The sequence below is a fragment of the Canis lupus genome, chromosome 7 (assembly GCF_048164855.1).
Source record: "Canis lupus baileyi chromosome 7, mCanLup2.hap1, whole genome shotgun sequence".
Classification (NCBI taxonomy): Eukaryota; Metazoa; Chordata; class Mammalia; order Carnivora; family Canidae; genus Canis; species Canis lupus.
In genome coordinates this window covers 64,886,982-64,911,862 of record NC_132844.1, presented here as the reverse complement: position 1 = coordinate 64,911,862, position 24,881 = coordinate 64,886,982, and the positions used below count along the sequence as shown (strand labels likewise).

General features: G+C 37.7%; 1 protein-coding gene and 1 pseudogene across 3 annotated transcripts in view; both read left to right on the top strand.

Annotated features, from left to right (window-relative positions):
- The window catches only part of DNAH8 (dynein axonemal heavy chain 8), a 364,549-nt gene that overhangs the window by 50,452 nt on the left and 289,216 nt on the right, over positions 1-24,881 (top strand). For all 3 annotated transcript variants that reach the window (XM_072833179.1, XM_072833178.1, XM_072833180.1), the window contains exons 10-16: positions 324-431; positions 3,103-3,204; positions 10,401-10,547; positions 15,744-15,941; positions 21,200-21,276; positions 22,916-23,015; positions 23,620-23,739. In XM_072833179.1, coding sequence (XP_072689280.1) covers positions 324-431; positions 3,103-3,204; positions 10,401-10,547; positions 15,744-15,941; positions 21,200-21,276; positions 22,916-23,015; positions 23,620-23,739 — 852 coding nt within the window. The remainder of the gene's footprint in view (positions 1-323; positions 432-3,102; positions 3,205-10,400; positions 10,548-15,743; positions 15,942-21,199; positions 21,277-22,915; positions 23,016-23,619; positions 23,740-24,881) is intronic.
- LOC140637393 (dnaJ homolog subfamily C member 2-like) lies at positions 5,604-7,150 on the top strand (annotated as a pseudogene).

Genomic DNA, 24,881 nt, shown 5'->3' with positions numbered 1-24,881 from the left:
TTAAAATCACTTTCACCTCTGAAATTTACTTTTAAATGAACTAAGTTCAGATGTACAGAAAAACTACAATGATAGTACAGAGTTCTCTTCACCCAGTTTCTCCTGTTAATATCTTGCATTCCCTTGGTACATTTGTCAAAGCTGATGTCCTTTTTCTGTTCCAAGATCCAGTCTAGGATGCTACATTACGTTTAGTAAAATTTGACTTTAAGATAAAAATGTTACACTTTTTTATGTGTGTTTAGAGTTTTGAATATTATAGGATATTGGTTATTAAAACTATGAATATGTGATGGAATTCACTTAATATATTTCAATTTTAGGTTTCCATGGCACATGGAATACAAAATTTGATTAATGCCATCAGAATGATTCACAGTGTGTCACGATATTATAATACCTCAGAAAGAATGACCTCATTGTTTATCAAGGTGAGTTTCCAAGAGAAGAAATCATACGTGTAACCCTGTGAAAAAGTTAACAGTACTTTCCCTCTAGGCCAGGGAAGGGAAATGGGAAGTTTGGATGCGTCTCAGAGTTCTGGATTTGAGTACTTCCAGTGGACAAGAAAAGAAAGGTATTGACTGGTCAGTTGTAATTAATTGAAGGTGTACCTTCTTGTCAGAGGTAAGCCCTCAGACTTTTTGTTAAGTTTCCTTCCTTCCTTCCTTCCTTCCTTCCTTCCTTCCTTCCTTCCTTCCTTCCTTCCTTCCTTCCTTCCTTCCTTTTTAAAGGGAGAGAGAGGTTGGGAGGAGGGACAAAAAGACAGGGAAAGAAAGAATCCTAAGCAGGCTCCATGCTCAGCATGGGGCCCAATGTGGGTCTTACTGTCATGACTCTGAGATCATGGCTGACGCTATTCTAATTTATTCATTTCAAATGGTTTTGCTCAAGAGCTAAGAATTGTGTCCATGATCAACATGCTTCTTCAGCCTTTCCCACCAGCACTGTAATTTGTGTAAAATCTTCTGTCATGACATGTGGTTCATTACTTAAATAATTTGAAAAACCATCCAAGAGACACATGACTAAAATTTCTTTGTTATTCAGGCAGAACATAAATATAAAGAGTAACAAACACATTTCAACTCTCTTCTTTTAAAAATCAAGCAATAGATCTAATCATTGTCCATTTCTTAAAACAAGACAAGAACATTAGGATTTTTCCCCAACCCTTGTCTCTTTCTTGCTATATATGTCCCACGCTGAGATTTCTAGTTCTATATTTCTGTTAACATTTTTAAGCTGTCTTGTCTAATATTTTGCTAACATGAATCCACATGTATTCAGACTAAAATCTAAGCATTGCTAATTTCTTTGATCACCTCTGTTTTGTGATTTCCACATCTTTCTCCATCTTGGATTCATTATTTCTTTGGCTGAAAAGTATTCTCAAGTGGTTCTTTCAGAGAGAGTCTATGTGTGAATTTGTGCATGTCTGAAAATAGCTTCATTTCGCTCTGCCACTCAAATGTTAGCTTGACTGGATTCCAGGTTCAACATAATATTCTCCTGGAAACTTGAAGATATTGTTGTCTTTTATCTGGTACTGTTGATGAGAAATTTGAGGCTAATCTGATTCTTTTTCTTTTGTAGGCAACCTGTCATAATCTTTCAAGAAGTCTTCAGGATTTTTTCTTTTTCCTTGAACTTGTAAAATTTCAAAGTGATGTGGTTCTTTTTACACTTATGCTGTTCTATACTTGCTGGATTGTTGCAATCTAGACAATTTTGTCTCCATTCCTGGAAAATTTCCCTCCTTTGCCTTTGAGTATTCCTTACCTACTTGTCCAATTTGTTCTGTCCCCTTGAATCTAACTTCCATTTCTCTTAATATTTTTTGTTTTGTTTTATTTTGTTTTGTTAGTTTCTGTCCTTTGACCTTCTAGCTCACTCATTTGCTCTTCATTTATGTCTCAGTTGCTTCATTTATGTCTCAGGTCAGTTCATCAGCAGAATTTTTTATTTTGATAATAGAAATTTCAGTTTCCAAGTTCTCTGGGTTTTTTTTCATGATGTAAAATACTCTCATATCTTTTTCATGGATTAATTTAGTTAATAAAATATATTTAAAAATATTTTACATCTTTTTTTTGGTATTTCCTCTTTGTTGAGTTTAAAGCCTCTGTTACCATGTTCCTTTTCTTTTCTTTTTAAAGATTTATTTATTTAGAGAGAGAGCATGAGAGAGTGTGAATGAGAGGAGGGGCAGAGAGGAAGAGAGAGAATCTCAAGCAGAATCGTCATTGAGTACAGAGCCTGATGTGGGGCTCGATCTCAGGACTCTGAGATCATGACTTGAGCTGAAATCAAGAGTCTGTTACTTAACTGACTGAGCCACTCAAGTGTCCCACTGTGTTTATTTTCTTTACTTGCTTTGTGATTCTGAGTTGTCTGCCTATCTCTGTATTTAACTCCTAGTTTGCTTCCAATTCTGTTGCTTGCGATCTATCTCTTGTGTGTGTTTGGCAGGGGGTGATAGTGGTAGGGAGTGTGAAGAGCTATTTCTTTGACATGTTTTCTGGGGTGCAGTAGCTTCCTGGAGCATGGTTCACACTCATGTCTCTGTCCTGTCAATATTTGTCATTGTTGCCCACTGTACAAGCTGCTTCAAATTCGGTGTGTAGGGTCACAACCAAGGGTCATCTCTCATTGTCTCCCACCTTGAAGATTTCCCATAAATGTTCCACCTTCACAGTAACTTTCTCCAGAACTGGGTTTGGTTTTCTCTAGTCTTTTTAAAACTTTTCTCTCCTGTAGATTCAATCTTTTGTGCTTTCCGTATTTTAGGAATTCTCAAAATTTCTTTACTTCAGTCTGCCCTCTCAGTCTAACCTCTTGATCATTTTTTCCTCCTCAGTATTTTGGGGGATGTGAGAGATGGTTAACTTTAAATTTAGTTTGCATGTTGAAGGATGGTGAAGAATCACAAATTTGAGTTTTCTCGGTTTCGACTAGAATGTGTATTTCTTTATTTTTTATACTGTGATTCATTCATCCCATACATTTACTATTTATCATATTCTTTATTCTTGTGGTTAAAAAATCTTAAATTTTATTTCTCTGTTTACCTATAGCTGTTTTGGCTTGTATTTACTTTAGGTAACAAATCAAATGGTTACAGCATGTAAAGCATATATTACTGATGGAGGAACTGTCCATGTATGGGATCAGGAAACACCAATCGTATTAAAGAAAATTCAGGTTTGTCTGAATATCCTTGTTTTCATAAAGTAAGACTTTTCACCATCTGACCCATTTTTGTTTACTTTGCTCATCCACAAAACATGTTAACTTTGAAAAAACATTGTACAGAGTAGCATGAGAATATAAAAGGAGCCTCATTAAAATCATTTAGTACTTTATATTTATATTTGGTACTTTATATTTAGTACTCCTTTGGGGTATAATTTAATCCTCATCTTCTCCATGGCTGCCTGTATTGGACGCCTCTTGCTGTCTCATATTCCCTGGTCCCCACCTTTCACTCCAGCCCCTGTTAATTTCATTTTGTTGCCTTTTTGTGTTGGCTAGGACTGTATTTATTCGTAAATTATCAAGGTGATTGTTGGCATCTGGTGTTGATCTTCTTTTGGAAGAGAAAGTTTCTGACATTTCTAACATTTCCCTATTTTGATGCATTCATAGGTTTTAAATACATCGTTGACTAGATTGAGGAAGTTCTGTTCCTAGTTTTAATACTAGCAGAAGTTATGAATGGGCTTTGAAAAAAATTTTTTCTGCATATATTTATTGAGATGCTTATTAGAGTCTTCTCAAGCTGCTAGTGTGATGGACGACATGTTTAGGTTTTCTAAAATGAAACTTTCCAGGTCATGGTGTAATTTTTAAAAATTCTTTGTTTAAAACACTCTAACATTTGGATTGCTACAATTTTGTTTAGGAGTTTTTGCAATTGTATTCATGAGAGATAGAGAGCCTGTAAATTTCCTTTCCCATACTGCCCTTGTCAGTGTTTTCAGCCCTGAGGTCTCAGAAGGAGTGGAGGTGGAGGAGGTGAAGGTAGTATTCAACCCTTTTCTATTCTCTGGAAAAGTTTGCAGAAAATTAAAAGGATATGTTTTTTGAAAGTCTGCAGGAAATGACCACACCCAGAAGGCTACATCCAATTATTGGCTGTCCTCATGAGCTGCTCCCTGGGCTTTATGGAGCCAAGGCACAAGGCTGGGACTGGGAGGCAGAGCCAGAAAGGATGCTCAGTGCCGTCCAACTAGTATATGAAGCACTGCACTCACAGAGTTTTATCTTAGCACTGCCATCACCATGCTCTGACTCCCGGAGCCAGAGGATAAAAAAGAGTGGTGAGAGGGAACAGAGGATGAAGAATTATTAGTTACTGAGACAAGGAACCCTAAGGGACCGCATGAGAGAAAAAACTGTTTGCCCCTTTCCTTTGCTTCTTTTCCAGCTTCTAATCCTGCTAGGACCTACACCCTCACCCCACTCTACACATGCCTTATAATGCAAATAGTATATGTTCTTGTAAGGGACAAAAAGATCATGAGATCTTTGGAGTCTCTGAGCACAATAGATGATATCTAAGGAATGGCCAGGCAGAGCCATCAAGTGCCTATTCCAGAGCACTAGCACTAAACATCTCGATGCCAAGACCCCTGGCTTCAGGGAATGAGTGCCTTATGAAGGACACCTGGACCCTGTTCTTGTTCTGGCCAGTTTCCAGATGAGTAGGAGGATACCTGCACCAGACCACAATTGCCAATAAAAACTCCAGATCCCAAGCAAAGACAAGACGTGTGTCTTTCCTTTCTGAGTCTCCAGGATGATCTGCTCTCTCTACATCTTCAATAAACTCTGCTTTCACCTCCTGCTGGCTTGCATTTGATTTCCAACCTGGGTGAAGCCCGGGACCCTCTTGGCTAGTCCTGTGGGAGTCCCCTCAGTCCTCAGACCTGGTCTGCCTGCATCATTAGGATAGTTTCTCAGGCTGAACATACTTGATCCCAAAGACTGGAAGAACCAGGCTTATTTTGTGGTTCTTTGACTTGACCATGTAAGACACAGAGTTACACAGAGACAGAGCAGCCGTGTTAAAACATCACTGAAAGCAGCTGGTGACTCAATAAAAGGAGATAATGGCTACTTCACAACTACTGGTATAAAGAAAGCTTATGAAAATATCTGATCCAGGGAAAATAAGAGAATCTAGTAGATAGAGCTTACTTTTCGTAAATCAATTCTTTCTCGAAATAAACCAAAGGACAATTTCTTCGGAGTGTTTTCTCCAAGGCTTGAAAGGAATCCTAGATAGTTAAATAATTAAAAGGCCCCAAAACTTGGTGATATGAATTCATCACTTGAAGACGTAGAGGCATTTTATTCCTTCTGGTATAATTTTTACTCCTGGAGAGAATTTTCATTTTTATTTATTTATTTAAATTTTTAAAAAGATTTTATTCATTCATGAGAGAGACACAGAGTGGGGGGCAGAGAGAGAGAAGCAGAGACACAGGCAGAGGGAGAAGCAGGCTCCATGCAGGGAGCCCAATGTGGGACTGGATCCCAGGACTCCAGGATCACTCCCTGGGCCAAAGGCAGGTGCTAAACTGCTGAGCCACCCAAGGATGCCAGAATTTTCATTTTTAAATGAAGAAGCAAGATGTCATGGTGTCAGGATATGGATTGAAAAGCAGGACAGAGCAACAGGGCCACCAAGAAAAAAAAAAAAACTGAAATGAATGAGAACATTAATTGATAATGCATGTAGCCATGATGCAAGGATAAACAAATTCTAAAGAGAAAAAGAAAAAGCCAAGAAAGAAAAGGAGAAAGCAAGCACAAGAGGAAACAGAAGGAGCCAGAAGCTAAAGAAAAATCAAAGTAAGCTGAATCAGCAGCTGCCTGGATTGCTTAAGGAGAGAAGAGTAGAGGTCAGACAATAGGCATTATCAGCAAGGAGGGAAAAGATACCCAGAAAAAAAAAATCCACTAACAGGAAAAGACAAAAAGTTCAAAACTCATAGAAGACCTGGAAGCGCTTTTCTGAGAATGAGACGGAGCAGGTTAGAAGGAGGGAAGAAGTGGAAAAACTTTCAGATAGTTCCAACTAGCAAGCTTCCATATTTAAATGAAATGCATCAGCATCTACAAAAGAAGTAGGACACTAAAGGAGGGCACTTGATGGGATGAGCCCTGGGTGTTATACTATATGTTGGCAAATTGAATTTAAGTAAAATATTTTTAAAATGCAAAAAAATAAAAATAAAAATAGTAATAAAATAGTAAATAAAATATTTCTAATACTAAAAAAAAAAGTAGGAATGGTTGCTTTGGTAAAGCAGAAGAAACAAGCAAATTGGAAAAGAGAGAGAGGAAGCTGAGGCTTATATGTGATAAGCATCTAAGAATGCAGTGAAACCAACTGCCGAAGGTGGAAATGGCCGTAAAAACTGTTGGGAAGAGAATTGATCTGCAATTACTAATTGAAGTTGTGAGCTTCCTTCCTGGAATAAATTCAAGATGGGAAGTAAGGACTGTGGACTCAGTTCTAGTGTCTGTGTGTATTGGTTTCCCCATATCAATGAGGGATTCTTGGACATTCGCTGAGTGTCCTACAGTTTAACTCAATTTTGTCATCCCATCCCACAGGTTAAATCCCACAAGAGTGGGGCTTCAGATCAAGTCCAGATTGTCATATGTGCTTTTGACTGACTGGCTGTAGGTTGGAAGTTCCAATGACACCCCCAGACCTTGAGTTCCAGTAATTTGCTAGAGTGCTTCACAGAACACAGAGAAACATGTTATTTATGAGATACTGGTTTATTATAAAAGAATATAACTCAGGAATAGGCAGATGGAAGAGGTACATATAAGGCACGGCATGGGGATAGGGCATAGAGCTTGCATGCCCTCTCAGAGTGTACCACCCTCCCCAGATCCCCATGTGTTCACCAACCTGGAAGTTGTCCCCTCTTTTTGTGTTTTTATGGAGGTTTCATTATATTACATAGGCATGATTGATCAACTCCTTGGCTATTAGAATGATTTAACCTTTAGGCTGCTCCCCACCAAATTAGGGTGTAGGACATTCCTGGTTGTTCCCCTGGCAACCAGCCTCTACACTTAGATGCTCCCAGAAGTCACCCCATAATGTAAACCCAATTGTGGTGGAAAGGGGCTTGTTATGAATAACAAGATACCCATTTTACCTTTACGGCTCAAAAGCAATTTCAAGAACTGAGGACAAGGGCAGCCCAGTGGCTCAGCGGTTTAGTGCCGCCTTCAGCCCAGGGCATGATCTTGGAGACCAGGGATCGAGTCCCACGTCAGGCTCCCTGCATGGAGCGTGCTTCTCCCTCTGCTTGTGTCTCTGTATCTCTCATGAATACATAAATAAAATCTTAAAAAAAATTAAAAAAAAAAAAAAAAGAACTGAGGACAAGAGGCCAAATCTTATAACAAAAGATGCTCCACTGTTCTTGTAATTTGGGAAATTGCAAGGTTTTGGGGAGCTGTGAGCCAGGAGCCATGGATAAAGACCAAATATTTATGAGAAATATATTTTGGTCATCAGAATGACCAAATATATGTATTTCTTATAAATCACAATATTACAGGAAGCTGTTGCCGACCACATGAACACATATTCTTTTTATGGATTTGGCCAAAAAAAGTCTCCAAAGTCATGACCTGCATCATAAGATAGCCCTCTACAGGGAGTCATGCGTCAAGCTGACTGTACAACACCTTTGGAACAATTTGAGAGTCCGTGCACACATTTCACCTCTTGGACAACAGAAGAACAGAAGCTTTTGCAACAAGCTTTGAAAACATATCCAATAAATGCACCTGAAAAAAATAGCAGAAGTAGTGCCTCACAGGACAGAAAAAGACTACCTAAAATAATATAAGGGACTTATTGAAATGGTAAAAGCAAAGAAAGATGCTCAAGAGCATGTTCTGATTGCAAGTAGAGGCACAACATGACTTAGCAATAATCTTTGTCATGTGTACATTTAAAAAATAAAACCAAATATTGCACAAAAAAGGCCCGATAGAATTCATCTTTTAAGTCACCTGGGCTTGACATTTTCCTTGTGGAACGATTTTAAAATTGTTTACTTTTTTGACAATTAGAGTTTTAAAACTGTGGGTGAAATTTACATAACATAAAATTTACTATTTAACCATTTCCAAGCATATGGTTCAGTGGCATTACATCTCCAGTATCGTGCATCCATCGTGACTATCCATTTCCAGAACTTTTGCATCATCCTAAACTTAAACTCTGTAACCACTAAACAATAACTCCCCCAAATTCTCCTCCCCACAGGCCCTGGTAACCTTAATTCCATTTTCTGTCTCTATGAATTTCCCTATTCTGGGTACCTCATTTAAGTGGAATTGTATATCATTTGTCCTTTTGTGGCTGGCTTTTTTTCCCTTAGCATAATGTTTTCAAGTTCAGTCATGTCGTAGCATGTGTCAGAACTTCATTCCTTTTTATAGCTAAGTAAATTAATGTTCCATTGTGTGGATACACCACATTTTTTTTTAAAGATTTTACTTATTTATTTGTTGATGGTAGACATAGAGAGAGAGAGAGAGAGGCAGAGACACAGGCAGAGGGAGACTTGATCCGGGACTCTAGGATCGCGCTCTGAGCCAAAGGCAGGAGCCAAACCGCTGAGCCACCCAGGGATCCCCCGATACACCACATTTTAAAAATCCATTCGTCTATTGATAGACATCTAGTTTGTTACCACCATTTATCTATTGTCAGTAATTCTGTTATGAACGTGTGTGTGCAATTATCTGTTTGAGTTGTTGCTACCAATTCTTTTGGGTATATTCCTAGAACTGGAACTGCTGGACCATATGGTAATTTTATGTTTAATTTTTTTAGGAACCACTGAACTATTTTCCACAGTGGCTGTATCATTTCACATTGCCATCAGCAATACAGGAGGGTTCCACTTGCTCTACATCCTTGCCAGTGTTTGTTATTTTCCGTTTTGTTGATAATACCCATCCTGATTAGTGAAGTAGCATCTCATTGTAGTTTTGATTTGCATTTCCCTAATGGCTAGTTTTGATTGAGCATCTTCTTATGTGCTTATTAGGCATTTGTGTATCTTCTTTGGAGAAATGTCAGTTCAAATTCTTTACCTTATTTGTCCAACATGAAGAGACTGAGTGGTGAAGAGGAAGTAATGTAAGGTAATTGTTATTAGATGGTATATTCCATGAGGGTTAGGGGTCTTATCTGTATTCCTGGCATCTCAAGGAGTTCCTAACACTTGGTAGGCACTGATAAATTATGTTGGTTGAGTGAAAAATAATCAATGACCTTGAATGGAGCAATTTGTTGTTTTGGAGATTGAAATAGAAGATGGAAGATGTGTCATAGTTAGAAGTAGGTATGAGACCGCTAATGCACGCATCTGAATTTTAATAGGAATCACCTGGGAACTTGTTAAAAATATAGCTTCCTGAGTCTCACAGAAATTCTGATTTACTGGCTGTGTAAGGCAGAAAAATGCCCCCCCGAAGGTGTCTTAATCCCTGAAACATGTGAATAAAATATTATATGGCAGGATGGGGGGAATAAGAGTGTTGATGGAATTAGGGTTGCTAATCAGCTGACTTTGGGATGGGGAGGTTATCCTGGATTATCCAAGTGTGCCCAATGCAGTTGTAAGAGGGCGATAGAAGAGTCAGAACCAGAGAAAAGGTATGGTGGTAAAAATTTGGCCACTGGTCGGTTTGGAAAAGTTTAACATTATTTTTAAAAATGGTTCATTTTTTTTTTTCCAGGAAATGTTAGCTTGACATGACAGAGAATTCCTACTGGATCCTACAGAACATGTCCTTTTTTATATTTCTAACAGGTCCACCAGCCTGGATGACCTGGCCAGTGGGATAGCTATGGTCAAATTCTAGGGTTTCAGCAATGTACTCATCAAAGACCCGAGGATCTTCTTGTAGAGAAATGGTGGTTGGACGACAACAAATTAGTATTGCAGAATCTTACTGTTTTACATACCTGTGTGTAAAGAATGCTGAAGAAAAGACACATACAGATAGATGAGTGATAATAAATAGAATTGAGAGATAATTTCTGACCTCCCAGGAGTTCTTATTAGCCATAGAAATGTTCAGTGTATGGCATACTCTCGTAACAATAGAAGATAAGGGAAGTACTGATAATGAAGAAGATGAAAATATGATATCAATTAAGAGAAACTATATTCACATTCCCAGGCTTTTCAATATTAGGCAGAGAACTTTTAATGTTAACAGCAACAGCTCCTGTTGAGCGGCTGGTGTGATCAATACTGTGCGAGGACAGATTCTTCTATTATGGACTCCTGAACAAACTCTCATCACCTGTTTTCTCCTTCCTTTTAATTTTCTCATAGGATTGCATTTTTCTATTCAAGGAATATCAGACATCTTTTCATAAAAAGAGGAAACAGATTTTAGAATCCTCAGGGGAAAAATCTTTTGAGGTTTCAGAAATGAATATATTTGGAAAATTTGAAGCTTTCTGCAAAAGACTAGAGAAGGTAACCATTATGCAGTCACTGTACCCACACTCCCCCCTTACTCCCTGGTTATTTTGTACTTTATGTGGTACCATTAAGAGTTACTGACCTGGGTCTCTTGTCTCACTATTGATGTGAATCATCTCCTATTACTTACAGATCACTACATTTCGGTGTAACTTATTTTTCAGTCCTGATTCAGTCAGCTATTGCTGACCTTCCCCTCTCTCAAGACCTCAATTCTACCTCTACCTATGGAACTTGACTGTAGAAGCTTCTGTGTCTAACAATTATATTAGGCTGAGGAAAAGTATGTGGTGAAATGCCCACAGTACCTGGCAGTACCCAGGAGTAGTGTAATATCTGGATGTATAGACCCCTTCTCTTTCTAGGTCAGTGAAAATGGTATTTACTTGCACACTGTGTGGGGGATGCCTTTGCTGGGCAGGAGCCAGTCAGACACTAGTTGGCAAGGAGTGATTTTTTTTCAGGGGGTATCAGAAAGGCCAGCCCAGAGGCTTCTTGGAGTCAGCTTTTGAAAGTGTATAAGGATAGCACATAGGTACCACCCCTCCGATTCCCCCACCAGTTTGCCAACTCCCTACGTCCTGGTAATATTTAGGATTCTGTTCATCATTTGTTGGAAATTGTTGAGGGCATCAACACAGGTTGAAAGGCATCTCCTAGACATGTCTGAAAGGTTTTTATTTGTAACCTCCTGATCCAGCCAGGTTAGGAAAGTATGGGCAATGAAGAGAGCCAAGTTATCAAGTGGGGTCCTTCATACATACCTGTGTGGGACTGTTTTATGTTTGTTTCTTTGGCAGCTTTATTGAGATATAATTTACATACCTTTTAATTCACCAATTTAAAGTGTACAAGTCAGTGTTTTCTAATATAGTCATGGATATTGTACAACCATTATCATAGTCTAATTTTAGAACATTTTCATTCCCACAAAAAGAAAGCCTAACCATTAGCTGTCACACTCTCTTCTCCCCTCTACTCACCCCTAAATAGCCACTAATATACTTTCTGTTTCTATAGATTTGCCTATTCTGGACATTTCATATAAATGGAATCATATAATATGTGGTCTTTTGAATGGCTTCTTTCCCAATGTTATCAAGGTTCATCCATGTTGTGGCATTACTTTTTATTTCTGAATCATATAACTTTATGTGGATGTCACATTTTATTTATCCACTCATTAATTGATGGACGTTTGGGTTGTTTCCACTTTTTGGCTAGTATGAATAATGCTCCTGTGAACATGTGTGTACATGTTTTTGTGTGGACATATGTTGTCTTTTATCTTGAGTATATACATAGGATTGGAATTTCTGGGCCATATGGTAACTTTTTGAGGAACTACCAAACTATTTTTCAAAATAGCTCTATCAAAAAAAAAAAAAAACAAAAAAAAACAAGATAGCTCTATCATTTTACATTTTTCTTTTTTCTTTCTTCTTCTTCTTTTTTTTTTTAGAAAATTGGCAATGACGACTTATTTATTTATTCATAGAGACACACAGAGAGAGGCAGAGACACAGGCAGAGGGAGAAGCAGATGGAGGGAGAAGCAGGCTCCATGCAGAGAACCTGGATCCTGGGATTCCAGGATCACACCTTGGGCTTGCAGGTGGCGCTAAACCTCTGAGCCACCAGGGCTGCCCTCATTTTACATTTTCACCAGGAATGTATGAGCGTTTTGATTTCTCTACATCCTTGTCAACACTTATTATTGTCTACCTTTTTGAACTTAGACTAGAGAGAGTGAGTAATATCTATCTCACTATGGTTTTGATTTGCATTTTGCTGATGACTAATGATGTGGAACATTTTTTAATTTGCTTATAGTCTCTTTGTAATTCTTCTTTGGAGAAATTTATATTCACATTCTTTGCACATTTTTTATTTGGTTATTTGTGTTTTTATTGCTGAGGTTTTTTATATATTCTGGGTATGAGTCCCTTATCAGATATTATATTTTCATCCATTCTGTGAGTTACCTTTTTGCTTTCTTGATGGTGTCCTTTGAAGCACAATAGTTCTTAATTTTGATAAAGTCCAATTTATGAATTTTTTTTGCTGTTTGTACTTTTGATACCCTATGTAGGAAACTGTTTCATGGAGCTGTTTTGTGAACAATAGAGATTTCTTGGGGAAAAATGTCCAATTAGGAGGATATCAGCATGAAGGCCCCATTGGTCAGACGTGTTCCATAAAGATGGTTGATGTTTCTTAATGCACTGTATTGTAAACCTTGGGGTATATCCTGGTTATTCTAAAATTTTCCAGGAGCTAGGACCCTTATCAACTTGAGTGTAGTTTTACTCTTGGTAGAGTTTCAGGGTTGGACCTTAATGGTGAGCCCATAGCAGTAAAGATCTTTGGTGGCAGGTTTAATCCTGGGCATTTTAGGCACCTATCCATGAAGTAGCAGCCCAAATATTCCTGATGCTGGAGGGAGTGGGTAGTAATGGCCTGTTTCACTAGCTACTTACCATATTGTACCTCTAGAGAAGCCCTGCCTCTAATCTTAAGGACACAATTTCATACCACAAGGACTCAGCAACCAGAGGTAATGCAGCACTTCCCAGAGACCTCACCTAAAGTGCGTTCTGATTGCTAGGTAATCCCAATTCCCCTGTACTAAGAATCCCTTAGTTGATGGGCATTACTCCCATATGTAACTGGTGAATATTGGTATCCAGGTTTGCAAAGATGAGGCTATAAAATGTACCCTCAAGTGTGTCCAGGCTTTTATATAATCTCCCAGAGGTGGTTACTGAGCTGCCTGGATGAAATTCTCGTGATGAGTGGGCCACAGTTGGGACCACTGTTGGGCTACCTCTGTAAACTCTGAAATCGTAGATGAGGAGACTCAGGAGGACAGGCTATGTCAGAGCCCATTGGGGAAAGCAGAGTCAGATGTCAGGATGAATAAGTGGCAAAGTCATAGGACAGACAGCACTGAAGTTGGGGTTGGAGAGCTCGCAAACCTCAGAGTTCGACAGAAATATTTAAGGAACAAGTGAGGAAGGTTCCAGTGTGTCACTAGGTTGCCTGAAGTGCACCTTCTGTTGGTAGGTGGAGACTTGATGGTGCATTAAGTGTTAGTCTGTCCCAAAATGCCAGAATTAAGGAGGTACAGTATCTTTTGCTGTGTCTTTCTCTTGCTGTCATATAAATTTTGGTGAATATTGGTGTTTCCCAGAGCCCTGTCTTTAGTTTTGTTTTCATCTCACCCTGACTGTATATGGGAGAGATTAGAAAGGATGGGAAGCTGGTATTGCTTGGGGGAGATTTAAAGGGATTGGAGTCTAGTAGGTGGAGTAGGGCAACACTGAGATGAGACAAACATAGCAAGTTGAGAACTGGAAATGCTGCCAAGGCTGGTGAGCAAAGAAGGGATTGCAAGTTGGTTGTCAATCTGAGGAGTCAAAAGCTGATAAAGAAAGCTGGTGAAAAAGCCAAGATGGGGACAAACAAGCAGGCGTGTGGTCCCAGTTGATCACCATGACTGGCTTTCACGTTGTTGCTCTGTGGTGTTGGGAGTGTGGGAGACACACTGGTGAAGTTCGAAAGGCCAAGCACTGACTGCTGTCTGTGCCTCTTGATGACTCTTCATCCATCATGGACAAAATGGAGGATGGCTTAGTGACAGGAATTCCATCCCAGTGTTTGGCCCTTGGGGTGGCAGACTAAGGGATAACGGGCAGAGTCTTGGCAGGTTAGAAGAGCAGAGCATGTAGGAGTTTGGTTTGTTTTTGCTTTTTAAGGTGAGTGGCTTTTTTGTGTAGGCAGGAGATCCAGTTACTTCTCGTCTTTACATACAATATATACAGCATGCTGCATTGCAGGGGATCATATTTCTTCCAGATTTGGGCTGGCTTCTAGGATGACAGCAGTGTTTGGAAGTGTATAGAAATAGTGGTGTGAGAGTGAAAGTTGCTCTGAAAATGGTGGTCTGGGTTGACATGTGCAGGGAGTTTATGTGAATTCCGCTGGCTTGGTAGATGGACTGGTAGTGTTGTCTTCATGGTGCATAGTATTCAGAAAAATCCCTTGAAAATAGGTTTATTTTCTGTTTGGCCCTTGGACTCATGGGCCTGCCCTGGAGAGCTTTGAGCATTGTTCTCCAGAGCAGGAATCACAGTGGGGAATCATTGATGAAGATTAAGAAATAAGTAACCTGTAGATATGAAGGAGTGTGTGTGTGTGTGTGTGTGTGTGTGTGCATGTGTGTGTGTGTGTGTGTGTATAAAGTAGGTGGTGTTGGCACATCAAGGTAGAGACCACCATTTGTGCAGTAAAGTTCATTTTGAGGGTTTCCCAAGGCTCTTTAAGGGTCACAAGTGACTGTATTTCAAGCTTCTTGGGCCTTCAGCTGCCTGAATGCAGGCAAAAGGGAAAACAGATGTGGATTTATTTAGTTTTACATATCAGAACTGTGGCAAGGGCCAAGAAGAACACTAAAGCTTTTGAATTTATTGATTCAGTGACATAGTTTTCAGAAAATTCTCAAGAGCGAAAAGATGAAACTATTCAGACATCTGTAAGAGCTTTTACTCAAAGTCTTTTCTTTCCCCTCTTGAGAGAGAAAATGATCAAAATCAGAGAAATGTAGTCAACTCTCTCTGGATATGATAGAAATAGTCTAAGAGTAGAAATGATTGGTGACAGATATTTGTCTTCTATTTTATCTCCTCTGACTGGTTTTAGCTAAATGATTCTAGAGGCTGTTTATTGTTTTTTTTTTCTTTCTTTTTATTTATTTATTTTAAAGATTTTTTTAAAAAAAATATTTATTTTGAGAGAGGGGGAATGTGTGTGTGTGTGTGTGTGCGCGCGTGCATGCCTAGAGGAGAGTGGCAGAAAGAGAGGGAGAGAGAGAAACCCAAGTAGACTCTGCACTGAGTGTGGAGCTGTGCTCCCATCTCACCATCCTGAGATCACTAACTGAGCGAAAACCAAGAATCAGACGCTCAACTGATGGCACCACCCAGGTGCCCCTATAGATTTTATTTTTAAGTAATCTCTATACCCAGCATGAGGCTAGAACTCACAACCCTAAGATCGAGAGTCACACACTCCACTGACTGAAACAGCAAGGTGCCCCTTGGTTTGTTTTTTCAATCAATGATTCATTAAGAGTTTATTCTAGGGAAGGGTGCTAATATCCCATTTCTGAAATAACATTCCTCTTTTTAAGATTACAGAAATGATAACTATTGTGCAAACGTATTCAGCCTTGAGTAATTCCACGATAGAAGGAATAGATATTATGTCAATAAAATTCAAAAACATATATCAAGGGGTTAAGAAAAAACAATATGACATTCTTGATCCAAGAAGGACAGAGTTTGATACAGATTTGTTAGAGTTCATGACAAAAATCAATGGTTTAGAGGTAAGTAATTATACATACTTTTACTTTAGTAATTATGCATACTTTCACTTCAATAAAGCTGAAAAGTAACCAATAGTACTAGAATTTATATATTTCCTATTAGAAGTTACGCTTGTGTAATTGATCAAACCTATTTGCTGCATGAAAAATTTCTTAACTAATCCACAAAATATTTTCCATCTTTTTAAATGAAAAATGAACATACTCAGTAAAAGATATCAATAAATAACCAGAAGCCCAAAGGGCTGTTATAGCTGGGGTTCATTTTTAGTTTTCATTAGATTTTGTATTTGATTTTTGTTGTGCCGAGGGGCCAATGTCATTTTTCCGGACTAAGAGAAAATATGTCATCCTTACTCTTTAAGTGTGAAAAGATTTCCCTTGGCCTTGTACTTTATGGCCATATTCTCTGTACAGCTTAGAGGACAGCTCTAAAGGAGACTTCATCCTGTTTGTCATAGCTTAAGGGGCACCAGAAGGATGAAGGGTACTTAAAAAGTATGTCTGGTGAGACTGCAACATATTTCTCTCCCACCTTTTGGGCTTACATGACCTTCGTTACTCTCTTACTATAAAATACTGTTAACCCAAGCTTAGCCCCAGAGAATGGGCTCCTCTTTGCTGTAGAATGTCCTGGAGATACAGAGAGGGACAGGATCTATACTCTATCCACTTCCTGAATATGAAATTTTTGCCATGGAATTGAGGAAAATTATATATAAATATATTTTTCATTTAAGATTCTTTAAAAATTACATTAAGGTAATCTGGGCAATATGAATAAGAATGATCCTAAAATCCTAACAATGCCTTTTCTTTCTGGCATAGATTTCCTTTCAGTTTTTGAAAATTAGACTGTTTGATATATTAAGATATGTTTTAGTTATAGTGTTTGGCTAGTTGGGCAGGGTGGAATTTGCTTCCAAAATGTTTTAGCAATTATATCTTTATAGCAGTGGGAATTTGTTTGTTTTTAAAACTATTGCTTAAATTATTTTTTAAAGATTTTATTTATTTGAGAGAGTGCGATAAGAGTGTGAGGATCCGTGCATGCATGAGCAGGGGGATGGGCAGAAGGAGAAGGAGAAGTAGATCCCTTGCTGAGCAGGGAGCCCAACGTGAGGCTTAGTCTCAGGACCTTGAGATCATGAGCTGAGCCAGTCAGAAGTTTAACAGACTGAGTCACCCAGGCGCCCCTGCTTAAATTATTTTTATGATTTTTTTTTATCATTTTATTTTTTTTTCATCATGATAAGTGTATTCTTTGTTCCTCACTCCCTATTTCCTCCATCCCCCCACCTACATCTCTCTGGTAACCATCAGTTTGTTCTCCATAGTTAAAAGTCTGTTTCTTGGTTTATCTGTCTTTTTCTCCTTATTTGTTTTGTTTCTTAAATTCCACATGAGTGAAATTATATGGTATTTGTCTTTCTCTGACTACTTGTTTCACTTAGCATTGTACTCTAGCTCTATCCATGTTGTTGCAAATGGCAAGATTTCATTTTTTTTTTATAGCTGGATAATACTCCATTGTGCATATATACCACATCTTCTTCATCTATTCATCTATTGATGGACACTTGGGCTGCTTCCATAGTTTGGATATTGTAAATAATGCTGCAATAAGTTAGAGGTGCTTGTAAATTTTTGAATTAGTGTTTTTGTAATTTTTGTGTAAATACCCAGTAGGGTGATTCCTGGATTATAGAGTAGTTCTATTTTTAATTTTTTAAGGACCCTCCATACAGCTTTCCACAGTGGCTGCACCAATTTTTATTCCTACCAATAGTGCAAGAGGGTTTCTTTTTCTCCACATCTCGCCAACACCTGTTGTTTCTTGTGTTGTTGATTTTAGCTATTTTGACAGGTGTGAAATGATCTTAATGTAGTTTTGATTTACGTTTCCTTGATGATAAGTGATGTTGAGCATCCTTTCATGTGTTTGTTGGCCATCTGTATATCTTCTTTGGAGAAATGTCTGTTCATGTCCCATTTAAAAAACATTTTATTTTATTTTATTTTATTTTATTTTATTTTATTTTATTTTAATCTTTTTATTTTCTAGAGGGAGAGCGAGCAAGGGGAGGGGCAGAGGGAAACGAAGAGTGAAAACCCCAAGCAGACTCTGGGCTTAGCATGGAGCCTGATGTGGGACTTGATCTGATTCCTGAGCCGGAATCAAGAGTCAGACACTTAATCGCCTAAGCACTCTGGTGCTCCCTGCCCATTTTTAACTGGATTATTTGTTTTTGGGTATCGAGTTCTATCAGTTCTTCATCTAGTTTGGACACTAACCATTTATTGGATGTATCATTTTTGAATATCTTCTCCCATTTAGCAGGTTGCCTTTTAGTTTTGTTGATTGTTTTCCTTTGCTGTGCAGCTTTTTTTTTTTTTTAATGTAGTCCCAATCATTTGTTTTTGCTTTTATTTCCCTTGCCTGAGGAGATATATCTAGAAGATGTTACTAGGGCCAAAGTCAGATTACTGCCTGTGCTCTCTTCAAGGACTGTTATGGTTTCAGGTCTCACATTTAGATCTTTAATCCATTTTGAGTTTATATTTGTGTGTGGTGAAAGAAAGTGGTCTGGTTTCATCCTTTTGCATGTGGCTGTCCAGTTTCCCCAACACCATTTGTTGAAAAGACTGTCATTTTCCATCATATATTCATTCTTCCTTTGTCAAAGATTAATTGCCCATATAATTTTGGGCTCATTTCTGGATTTTCTGTTCTATTCCATTGATCTATGTGTCTATTTTTATTCCAGTACCATACCATTTTAATTACTAGCACTATAATATAACTTGAAATCTGGAATTGTGATTCATCCAGTTTTTTCTTTTACAAGATTACTTTGCCTATTCAGGGTTTTTTGTGGTTCCATACAAACTTTAGGATTGTTTGTTCTAGCTCTGTGAAAAATGCTGTTGGTCTTTTGATAGGGATTACATTAAATCTGAAGATTGCTTTGGGTAGTATAGATGTTTTAACAATATTTGTTCTTCCAACTCATGAACATGGAATGTCTTTCCATATCTTTGTGCAGGTCTTTCACCTCTTTGGTTAAGTTTATTCCTAGATATTTTATTGGTTTTTGATATCATTATAAATGGGATTTTTTCTCTTAATTTCACTGCTGCTTCATTATTGGTGTATAGGAATGCAACACATTTCTGTATATTTTTATATTCTGTAACTTTATTGAATTTATTTATCAATTCTAGTAGATTTTGGTGGAATCTTTAGGGTTTTTTATAGTGTCATGTTATCTGCAAATAGTGAGTTTTATTTCTTCCTTACTAATTTGAATGCGTTTTATTTCTTTATGTTGTCTGATTGCTGTGGCTAGGACTTTCAGTGCTAGGTTGAATAGAAGTGGTGAGAGTAGACTTGTTCCTGACCTTAGAGGAAAGGCTTTCAGTTTGGGTTCTTTTGCTGTGGGTTTTTTGTATAAGGCCTTTATTATGTTGAGATATGTTCCCTCTAGGCCTACTTTGCAGAGGGTATTTATCATGAATCGATGTTATAACTTGACAGGTGCTTTTCTTGCATCTATTGAATTGTCATATGGTTTTTATTCTTTTCTCTAACTAATATTATGTATCACACCAATTGTTTTACGAATATTAAAACACCCCTGCATTCATGAAACAAATCCCACTTGATTGTGGTATATGATTTTTTAAATATTTTGTTGATTTGGTTTGCTAATATTTCATTGGGGATTTTTGCACTGATATTCATGAGATAAAGGCCCGTAGTTCTCTTTTGTTGTGATGTCTTTATCTAGTTTTGGTATCAGGGTGATATTGGCCTCATGGAATGAATTTGTAAGTTTTCCTTCCTCTTGTATTTTTTGGAATAGTTTGAGAAGAATGGATATTGACTCTTCATTAAATGTTTGGTAGAATTTGCTGTGAAGCTATCTGGTCCTAGACTTTTGTTTGTTGGGAGTCTTTCAATTACTGATTAAATTTCATTGCTGGTAATTGGTCTGTTCAAATTTTCTATTCCTACTTTAGTTTTGGGAAGTTATATGTTTTTAGGAATTTATCTATTTCTTTTAAGTTGTCCAAAGTTGTCCAACTTTTGTTAGTATATAGGTTTTCATAAATTTCATATATAGACTTATAATTGTTTGTACTTCTATAGTGTTGGTTGTTGTTTCTCCTCTTTCATTAGTGATTTTGTTTATTTGAGTCCTCTCTATCTCTCTTTTTCTTTCATGAGTCTGGCTAGAGGTTTATCAATTTTGTTGATTTTTTCAAAGAATGAGCTCCTGACTTCATTGATCTGTTCTATTGTTTTTTGTTGTTGTTTTTAGCTTTTATGTCACTTATTTCTGCTATAATATTTATTAATTCCTTCCTTCTGCTGTCTTGGGTTTTATTTGTTCTTCTTTTCTAGCTCCTTTATGTATAAGGTTAGGTTGTGTTTTTGAGATTTTTCTTGCTTCTTGTGGCAGGCCTGTGTTGCTATAAACTTCTCTCTTAGAACTCTTTTTGCTGCATCCCATATTTTTATGATTTATTAATAAAGATTATATGTTATAACAGCTTTTCTATGGTCTTAGACATAAATTTTAGCTTTCAGTGTATTTAGAGGCCCTTCTTAAATTTTTAATATTTCAAAGAGGTGTCAATGTTTAAATTTTCCTTCTTTTCTCAAAATTTTGATTAATAAACATGGCCTATATAAGTAGACCATATCCATTTATAAGTGAAAATAATTTACAAAAGTGCATTGGTTCCATTGGTTGGGTACTAGGAGAATCGAGTTCATTGCTAAGGATGGTAGGAGTGTTGGAAAATATTTTCTTCTTGTTTTTCCTTAATGTTGCAAAGGGGTTTCTGAGAGCAGCAGTGTTGGAAATCGACCCCTGGTGACCCTCGATGTCTACTATGTCATCTCAATATGCTTAGAAATTCTAAATGTTCCAAGAAATATGCTTGGTAAGGGACATACACTCCTTTTGTAAATCTCTAAGTCAGTCATAGCCAATAAATAATAAACAGCAAATGCAAACCACATATGTTATTTTAATTTTTCTAGTTGCCACATGAATAGTAGTTAAAAGAAGCAGGTGAAGTTACATGTGGCCAGTGAAGTTCTACTGGACAGTGCAATTCTAGATGCATGGATAGTAGGTGTGTTTCAGGCTACTTTAATTCTGTAGGAAAGTCATTAATTGTTGTTAAACAAAATCAGTCTCTTCCTTAATGCCCCAAATCAATTGAATATTAATATTTTATTTTAGGTACAAATACAAGCATTTATGAACAGTACTTTTGGAAAAATCTTATCTTCTCAGCAGGCCCTTCAGCTGCTTCAAAGGTATTTTTAATGCATTAAGGGGTATAGTTTCTAGGTGCGATCACTTTATATCTGAAAATGCAATTTCAAATAAGATATTTTTGGAAATCTCTCCTCTGTAAACTTTGAGACTTATATACATTAATCTTTCAATGATCATTAAATAGACTGGTAAAAATGTGAAATATAGCATGATATTTTTCATTGCATTTTTTAAAAAAAGATTTATTTATTTATTTATTCAGAGAGAGAGAGAGAGAGAGAGAGAGAGATAGAGAGGCAGAGATACAGGCAGAGGGAGAAGCAGGGTCCATGTAAGGAGCCGGATGTGCGACTCCATCCCGGGCCTCCAGGATCACACCCTGGGCTGCAGACAGCGCTAAACCGCTGTACCACCGGGGCTGCCCTCGTTGCATTTTTTGAAGCAGAAAGTCTTTCAATAAGAAAATGAAATTATTTCACATGATTTTTTTCCTCTAGCTATGTAATATATCTGAGGTTAATTCCATAAACATTATTGGAGAGGGAGCAAATAATATTTGATTCTGCATACTGCAAGAATTTCCAAGAGTGAAATTATCTAAGGGTAGTAGATCCTCAGACTTCACATTTTTCCTCCAGAGTGCTCCTGCTGCTTCCTTTCCCTCTATCTTGGCAACAGTGATCCCTGGAAGGGCAGACTGGTCAGACTAGGAGCCATTTCCTTCAAGCTCAGCGAGGGCTCATGGCCCGTATTAGGGACCCTTTGGGAACTCTTTCCTGAGAGTCAGTGCATCTGGGTTTGGGCCCAGTTTTGCTATAGTTCCACATCTCTCAAAGGATGGGTCATACCTGTGAGACCTCATGACATTGAAAGAGTCCATCCAGACTTATGAAATGATTTTGACAACTGAAAGAACTGCACATATATATGGCAGTACTGCTTTCTTGGCCATTTCCCTCTTGGTCTCAATCTATCTTTTTGTCCGTCCATCTCTCTTTTTTACCTCTAATACTCTGGTGTAAATTCACTGTATTATCAGGACGTTATCATCCTAGCACTTCCTATGCATCACTCTGTTTGAAAGGGGAAGTGATCTTTGGCTGACAGATCACTGTTAGGATATGGCTACTTGGAATTATGTGAGCATCAATATTGGCAGAGGGATGCTCAGTGTGCTGCCTCCATCTTGGCTAAGCCAGCCTTCCCCACTCATTTTTTCAATTTTGGTTTAAATGTCTCCTTCGAAAGGGGAGTCTTTCTCCACTCCCCAGACTTGGCTGAGTTCCCCTGATATATGCCTTTCTGGTACTCTTGTCATTTAAATAATTATGATGTAACTTGACTAAAACTACATTTTTCCAAAGCATAATTGGAGGCTCCAAGAGGCCTGGCACTATACCTGTCTTGTTCTTCTCTTTGTCTTGGGACAATGCATGAAGCCTGGTATGAATATTTGTCAAATGAGTGAATAAATGGATTTTTAGGATGGCAGCAACTCTTTTTTTTTTCAGATTTTATTTACTTATTTGAGAAAGAGAAAGAGAGATCGAGCACAGAAGCTGGCAGAGGGGCAGAGGGAGAGGGAGAAACAAACTTCCCACTGAGCAGGGAGATGGCAGCAATTCTTAAGTATGATTCCTGTTTACTTTTTAATTATTCACCTTCGATTACTTTTAGATTCCAGAAGCTGAAAATCCCCTGTCTTCAGTCAGAAATAAACCACACAATTGAGCGTATTCTTCAGTATTATGTGGCTGAACTTGAAGCTACTAAGAAGGCAAGGTTCATGTTTGTAAATAGAATAAGTACTTTAGTACAAAAAGAAAAGTATTATGAAAAGTGTTTACCATTATAATCTTGTCCCAAACTTTTCAGAATGACCCCTCATTGCTAAGTATCTCTGATATACCCCTCTATACGTTGGAAGGTGTTGACAGCATACTGGACAGCCAGAGTTACATTCCTATGCTCTTAACAACTGTTGTTGGTTTTTTTCTTTTTTTTTCTTTTTGCAACAGGATTTGTGTGTGTATAGGAAAGCCCATCTAAGTTAATACTGCTGTGTATAGAAATATGGACTCTGAAGAATATTATAACAGATATGATGTAGTTTATGTGCTCCCTCATTTGAAGATCTCCTTAAAATTTGGGATAAACTATAGAAAAAATATACATGCAATGGAAAATAAGGGTTAAGAGAGAATTAAATGTCATGCATTGTAGACATCATAGTTTCTGAGCCACAGATTATCTCTGAAGTGCATTTGCATATTTATTGACTACCTCCTGTGTATAAGACAAGTGAATACAAATGTGTTGAATATTTTTGCCTCTTCCATTGTGTTGAATTTTGAACATTAATACCAGATCTTTAATTGCAGCTTTATTACTCTCAAAAAGATGACCCCCCTCTTGCTCGAAACATGCCCCCCATAGCAGGAAAAATACTCTGGGTGAGGCAGCTGTATCGCCGGATAAGTGAACCCATCAACTATTTCTTTGTAAGCCAATAGTTACATTTGCACTATGAGGATTATGGCAGTTTTAACACAAGACATATATTTTACCTGTAATGTCTGTGCCCAATAAGTAGTTAGAACTAATGCTTTCATGAGGCAAAGAAAATTTAGTTTAAATGTGCTTGAGGGAGACTAAGCCAATTCTCTCATGTTTGGTAAGTAAGCTCACTTAACTATAGCTAATCTTTAAGGGGGAGAATCTTGTAACCTTGTGACTTTGAGTAACACGGGACACATGATCAAGGTGTTTAAAGAGTCATTGCTTTGAAAACAATAAAGTATAGGTGTAGTCCTGAGGATTACTTCTATGTGTGGACAGATAGGTCACTGACATATGTTAGCAAACGTGAAGACATTCTTAGTGTATTCCCGAATAAAGAACTGAAATCTAGAGCAAAGTATAATAGAGTATATGCATTCTCTGTGTCCTTAAGATTATTAAATTTCTGGAAAACCCAGTATACTCTTAGGCCCTGCTGGCATTCTGAAATTGTCAGTTTGCCTTCTCTTTGTTTTTTATTTGATTTGGTTTTGTAAAGAGAACCACAAAGCAGAGTTGGTTTGTGTAGGGTGGTATCTTAAACCTACATACAGAACAAAATAACTACCAAAAATAGTCTTGCAAATAATTTTAGTATTTAAGCATTATTGGATATTAAGTCTTTGTTGTTTCAGGTTCACTGCTATCAATAATTTTATTGTTCTTACTATTTGTAAAATAAAATTCAAACCCTGGCCTTAAAAAAGTAGCCAGGATGAGGAGTCCATTGTTGATGGACTCTGTAATGACAGAGCTGAGATTGCCCTGTTTTTGACATCTGTGAATCAAAACATAAAACATTCAATTTTTACATAAAGAAATTTGGCTTTTGTTCTTTGATACACAGTTACTTTTTTTTAAGTGTTGGAATTGGGGGATTTTCTCTGATATTCACGGTTGAAGGAAAATCAATCCATTGTGTCTTATCCAGAATTGTGGGGAGGGAATAGAGAATTGAAAGCGGAGGCTCTCAGCCTAGCTGGGTATAAGGCTAGAGACCTTTCTGTCTGTAATGGTTCCCTACTTCCATCTCTAGTTTGTATGGCTTTCCTCATCTGTTTTACTCTGAGGCAAAATCTAAGGC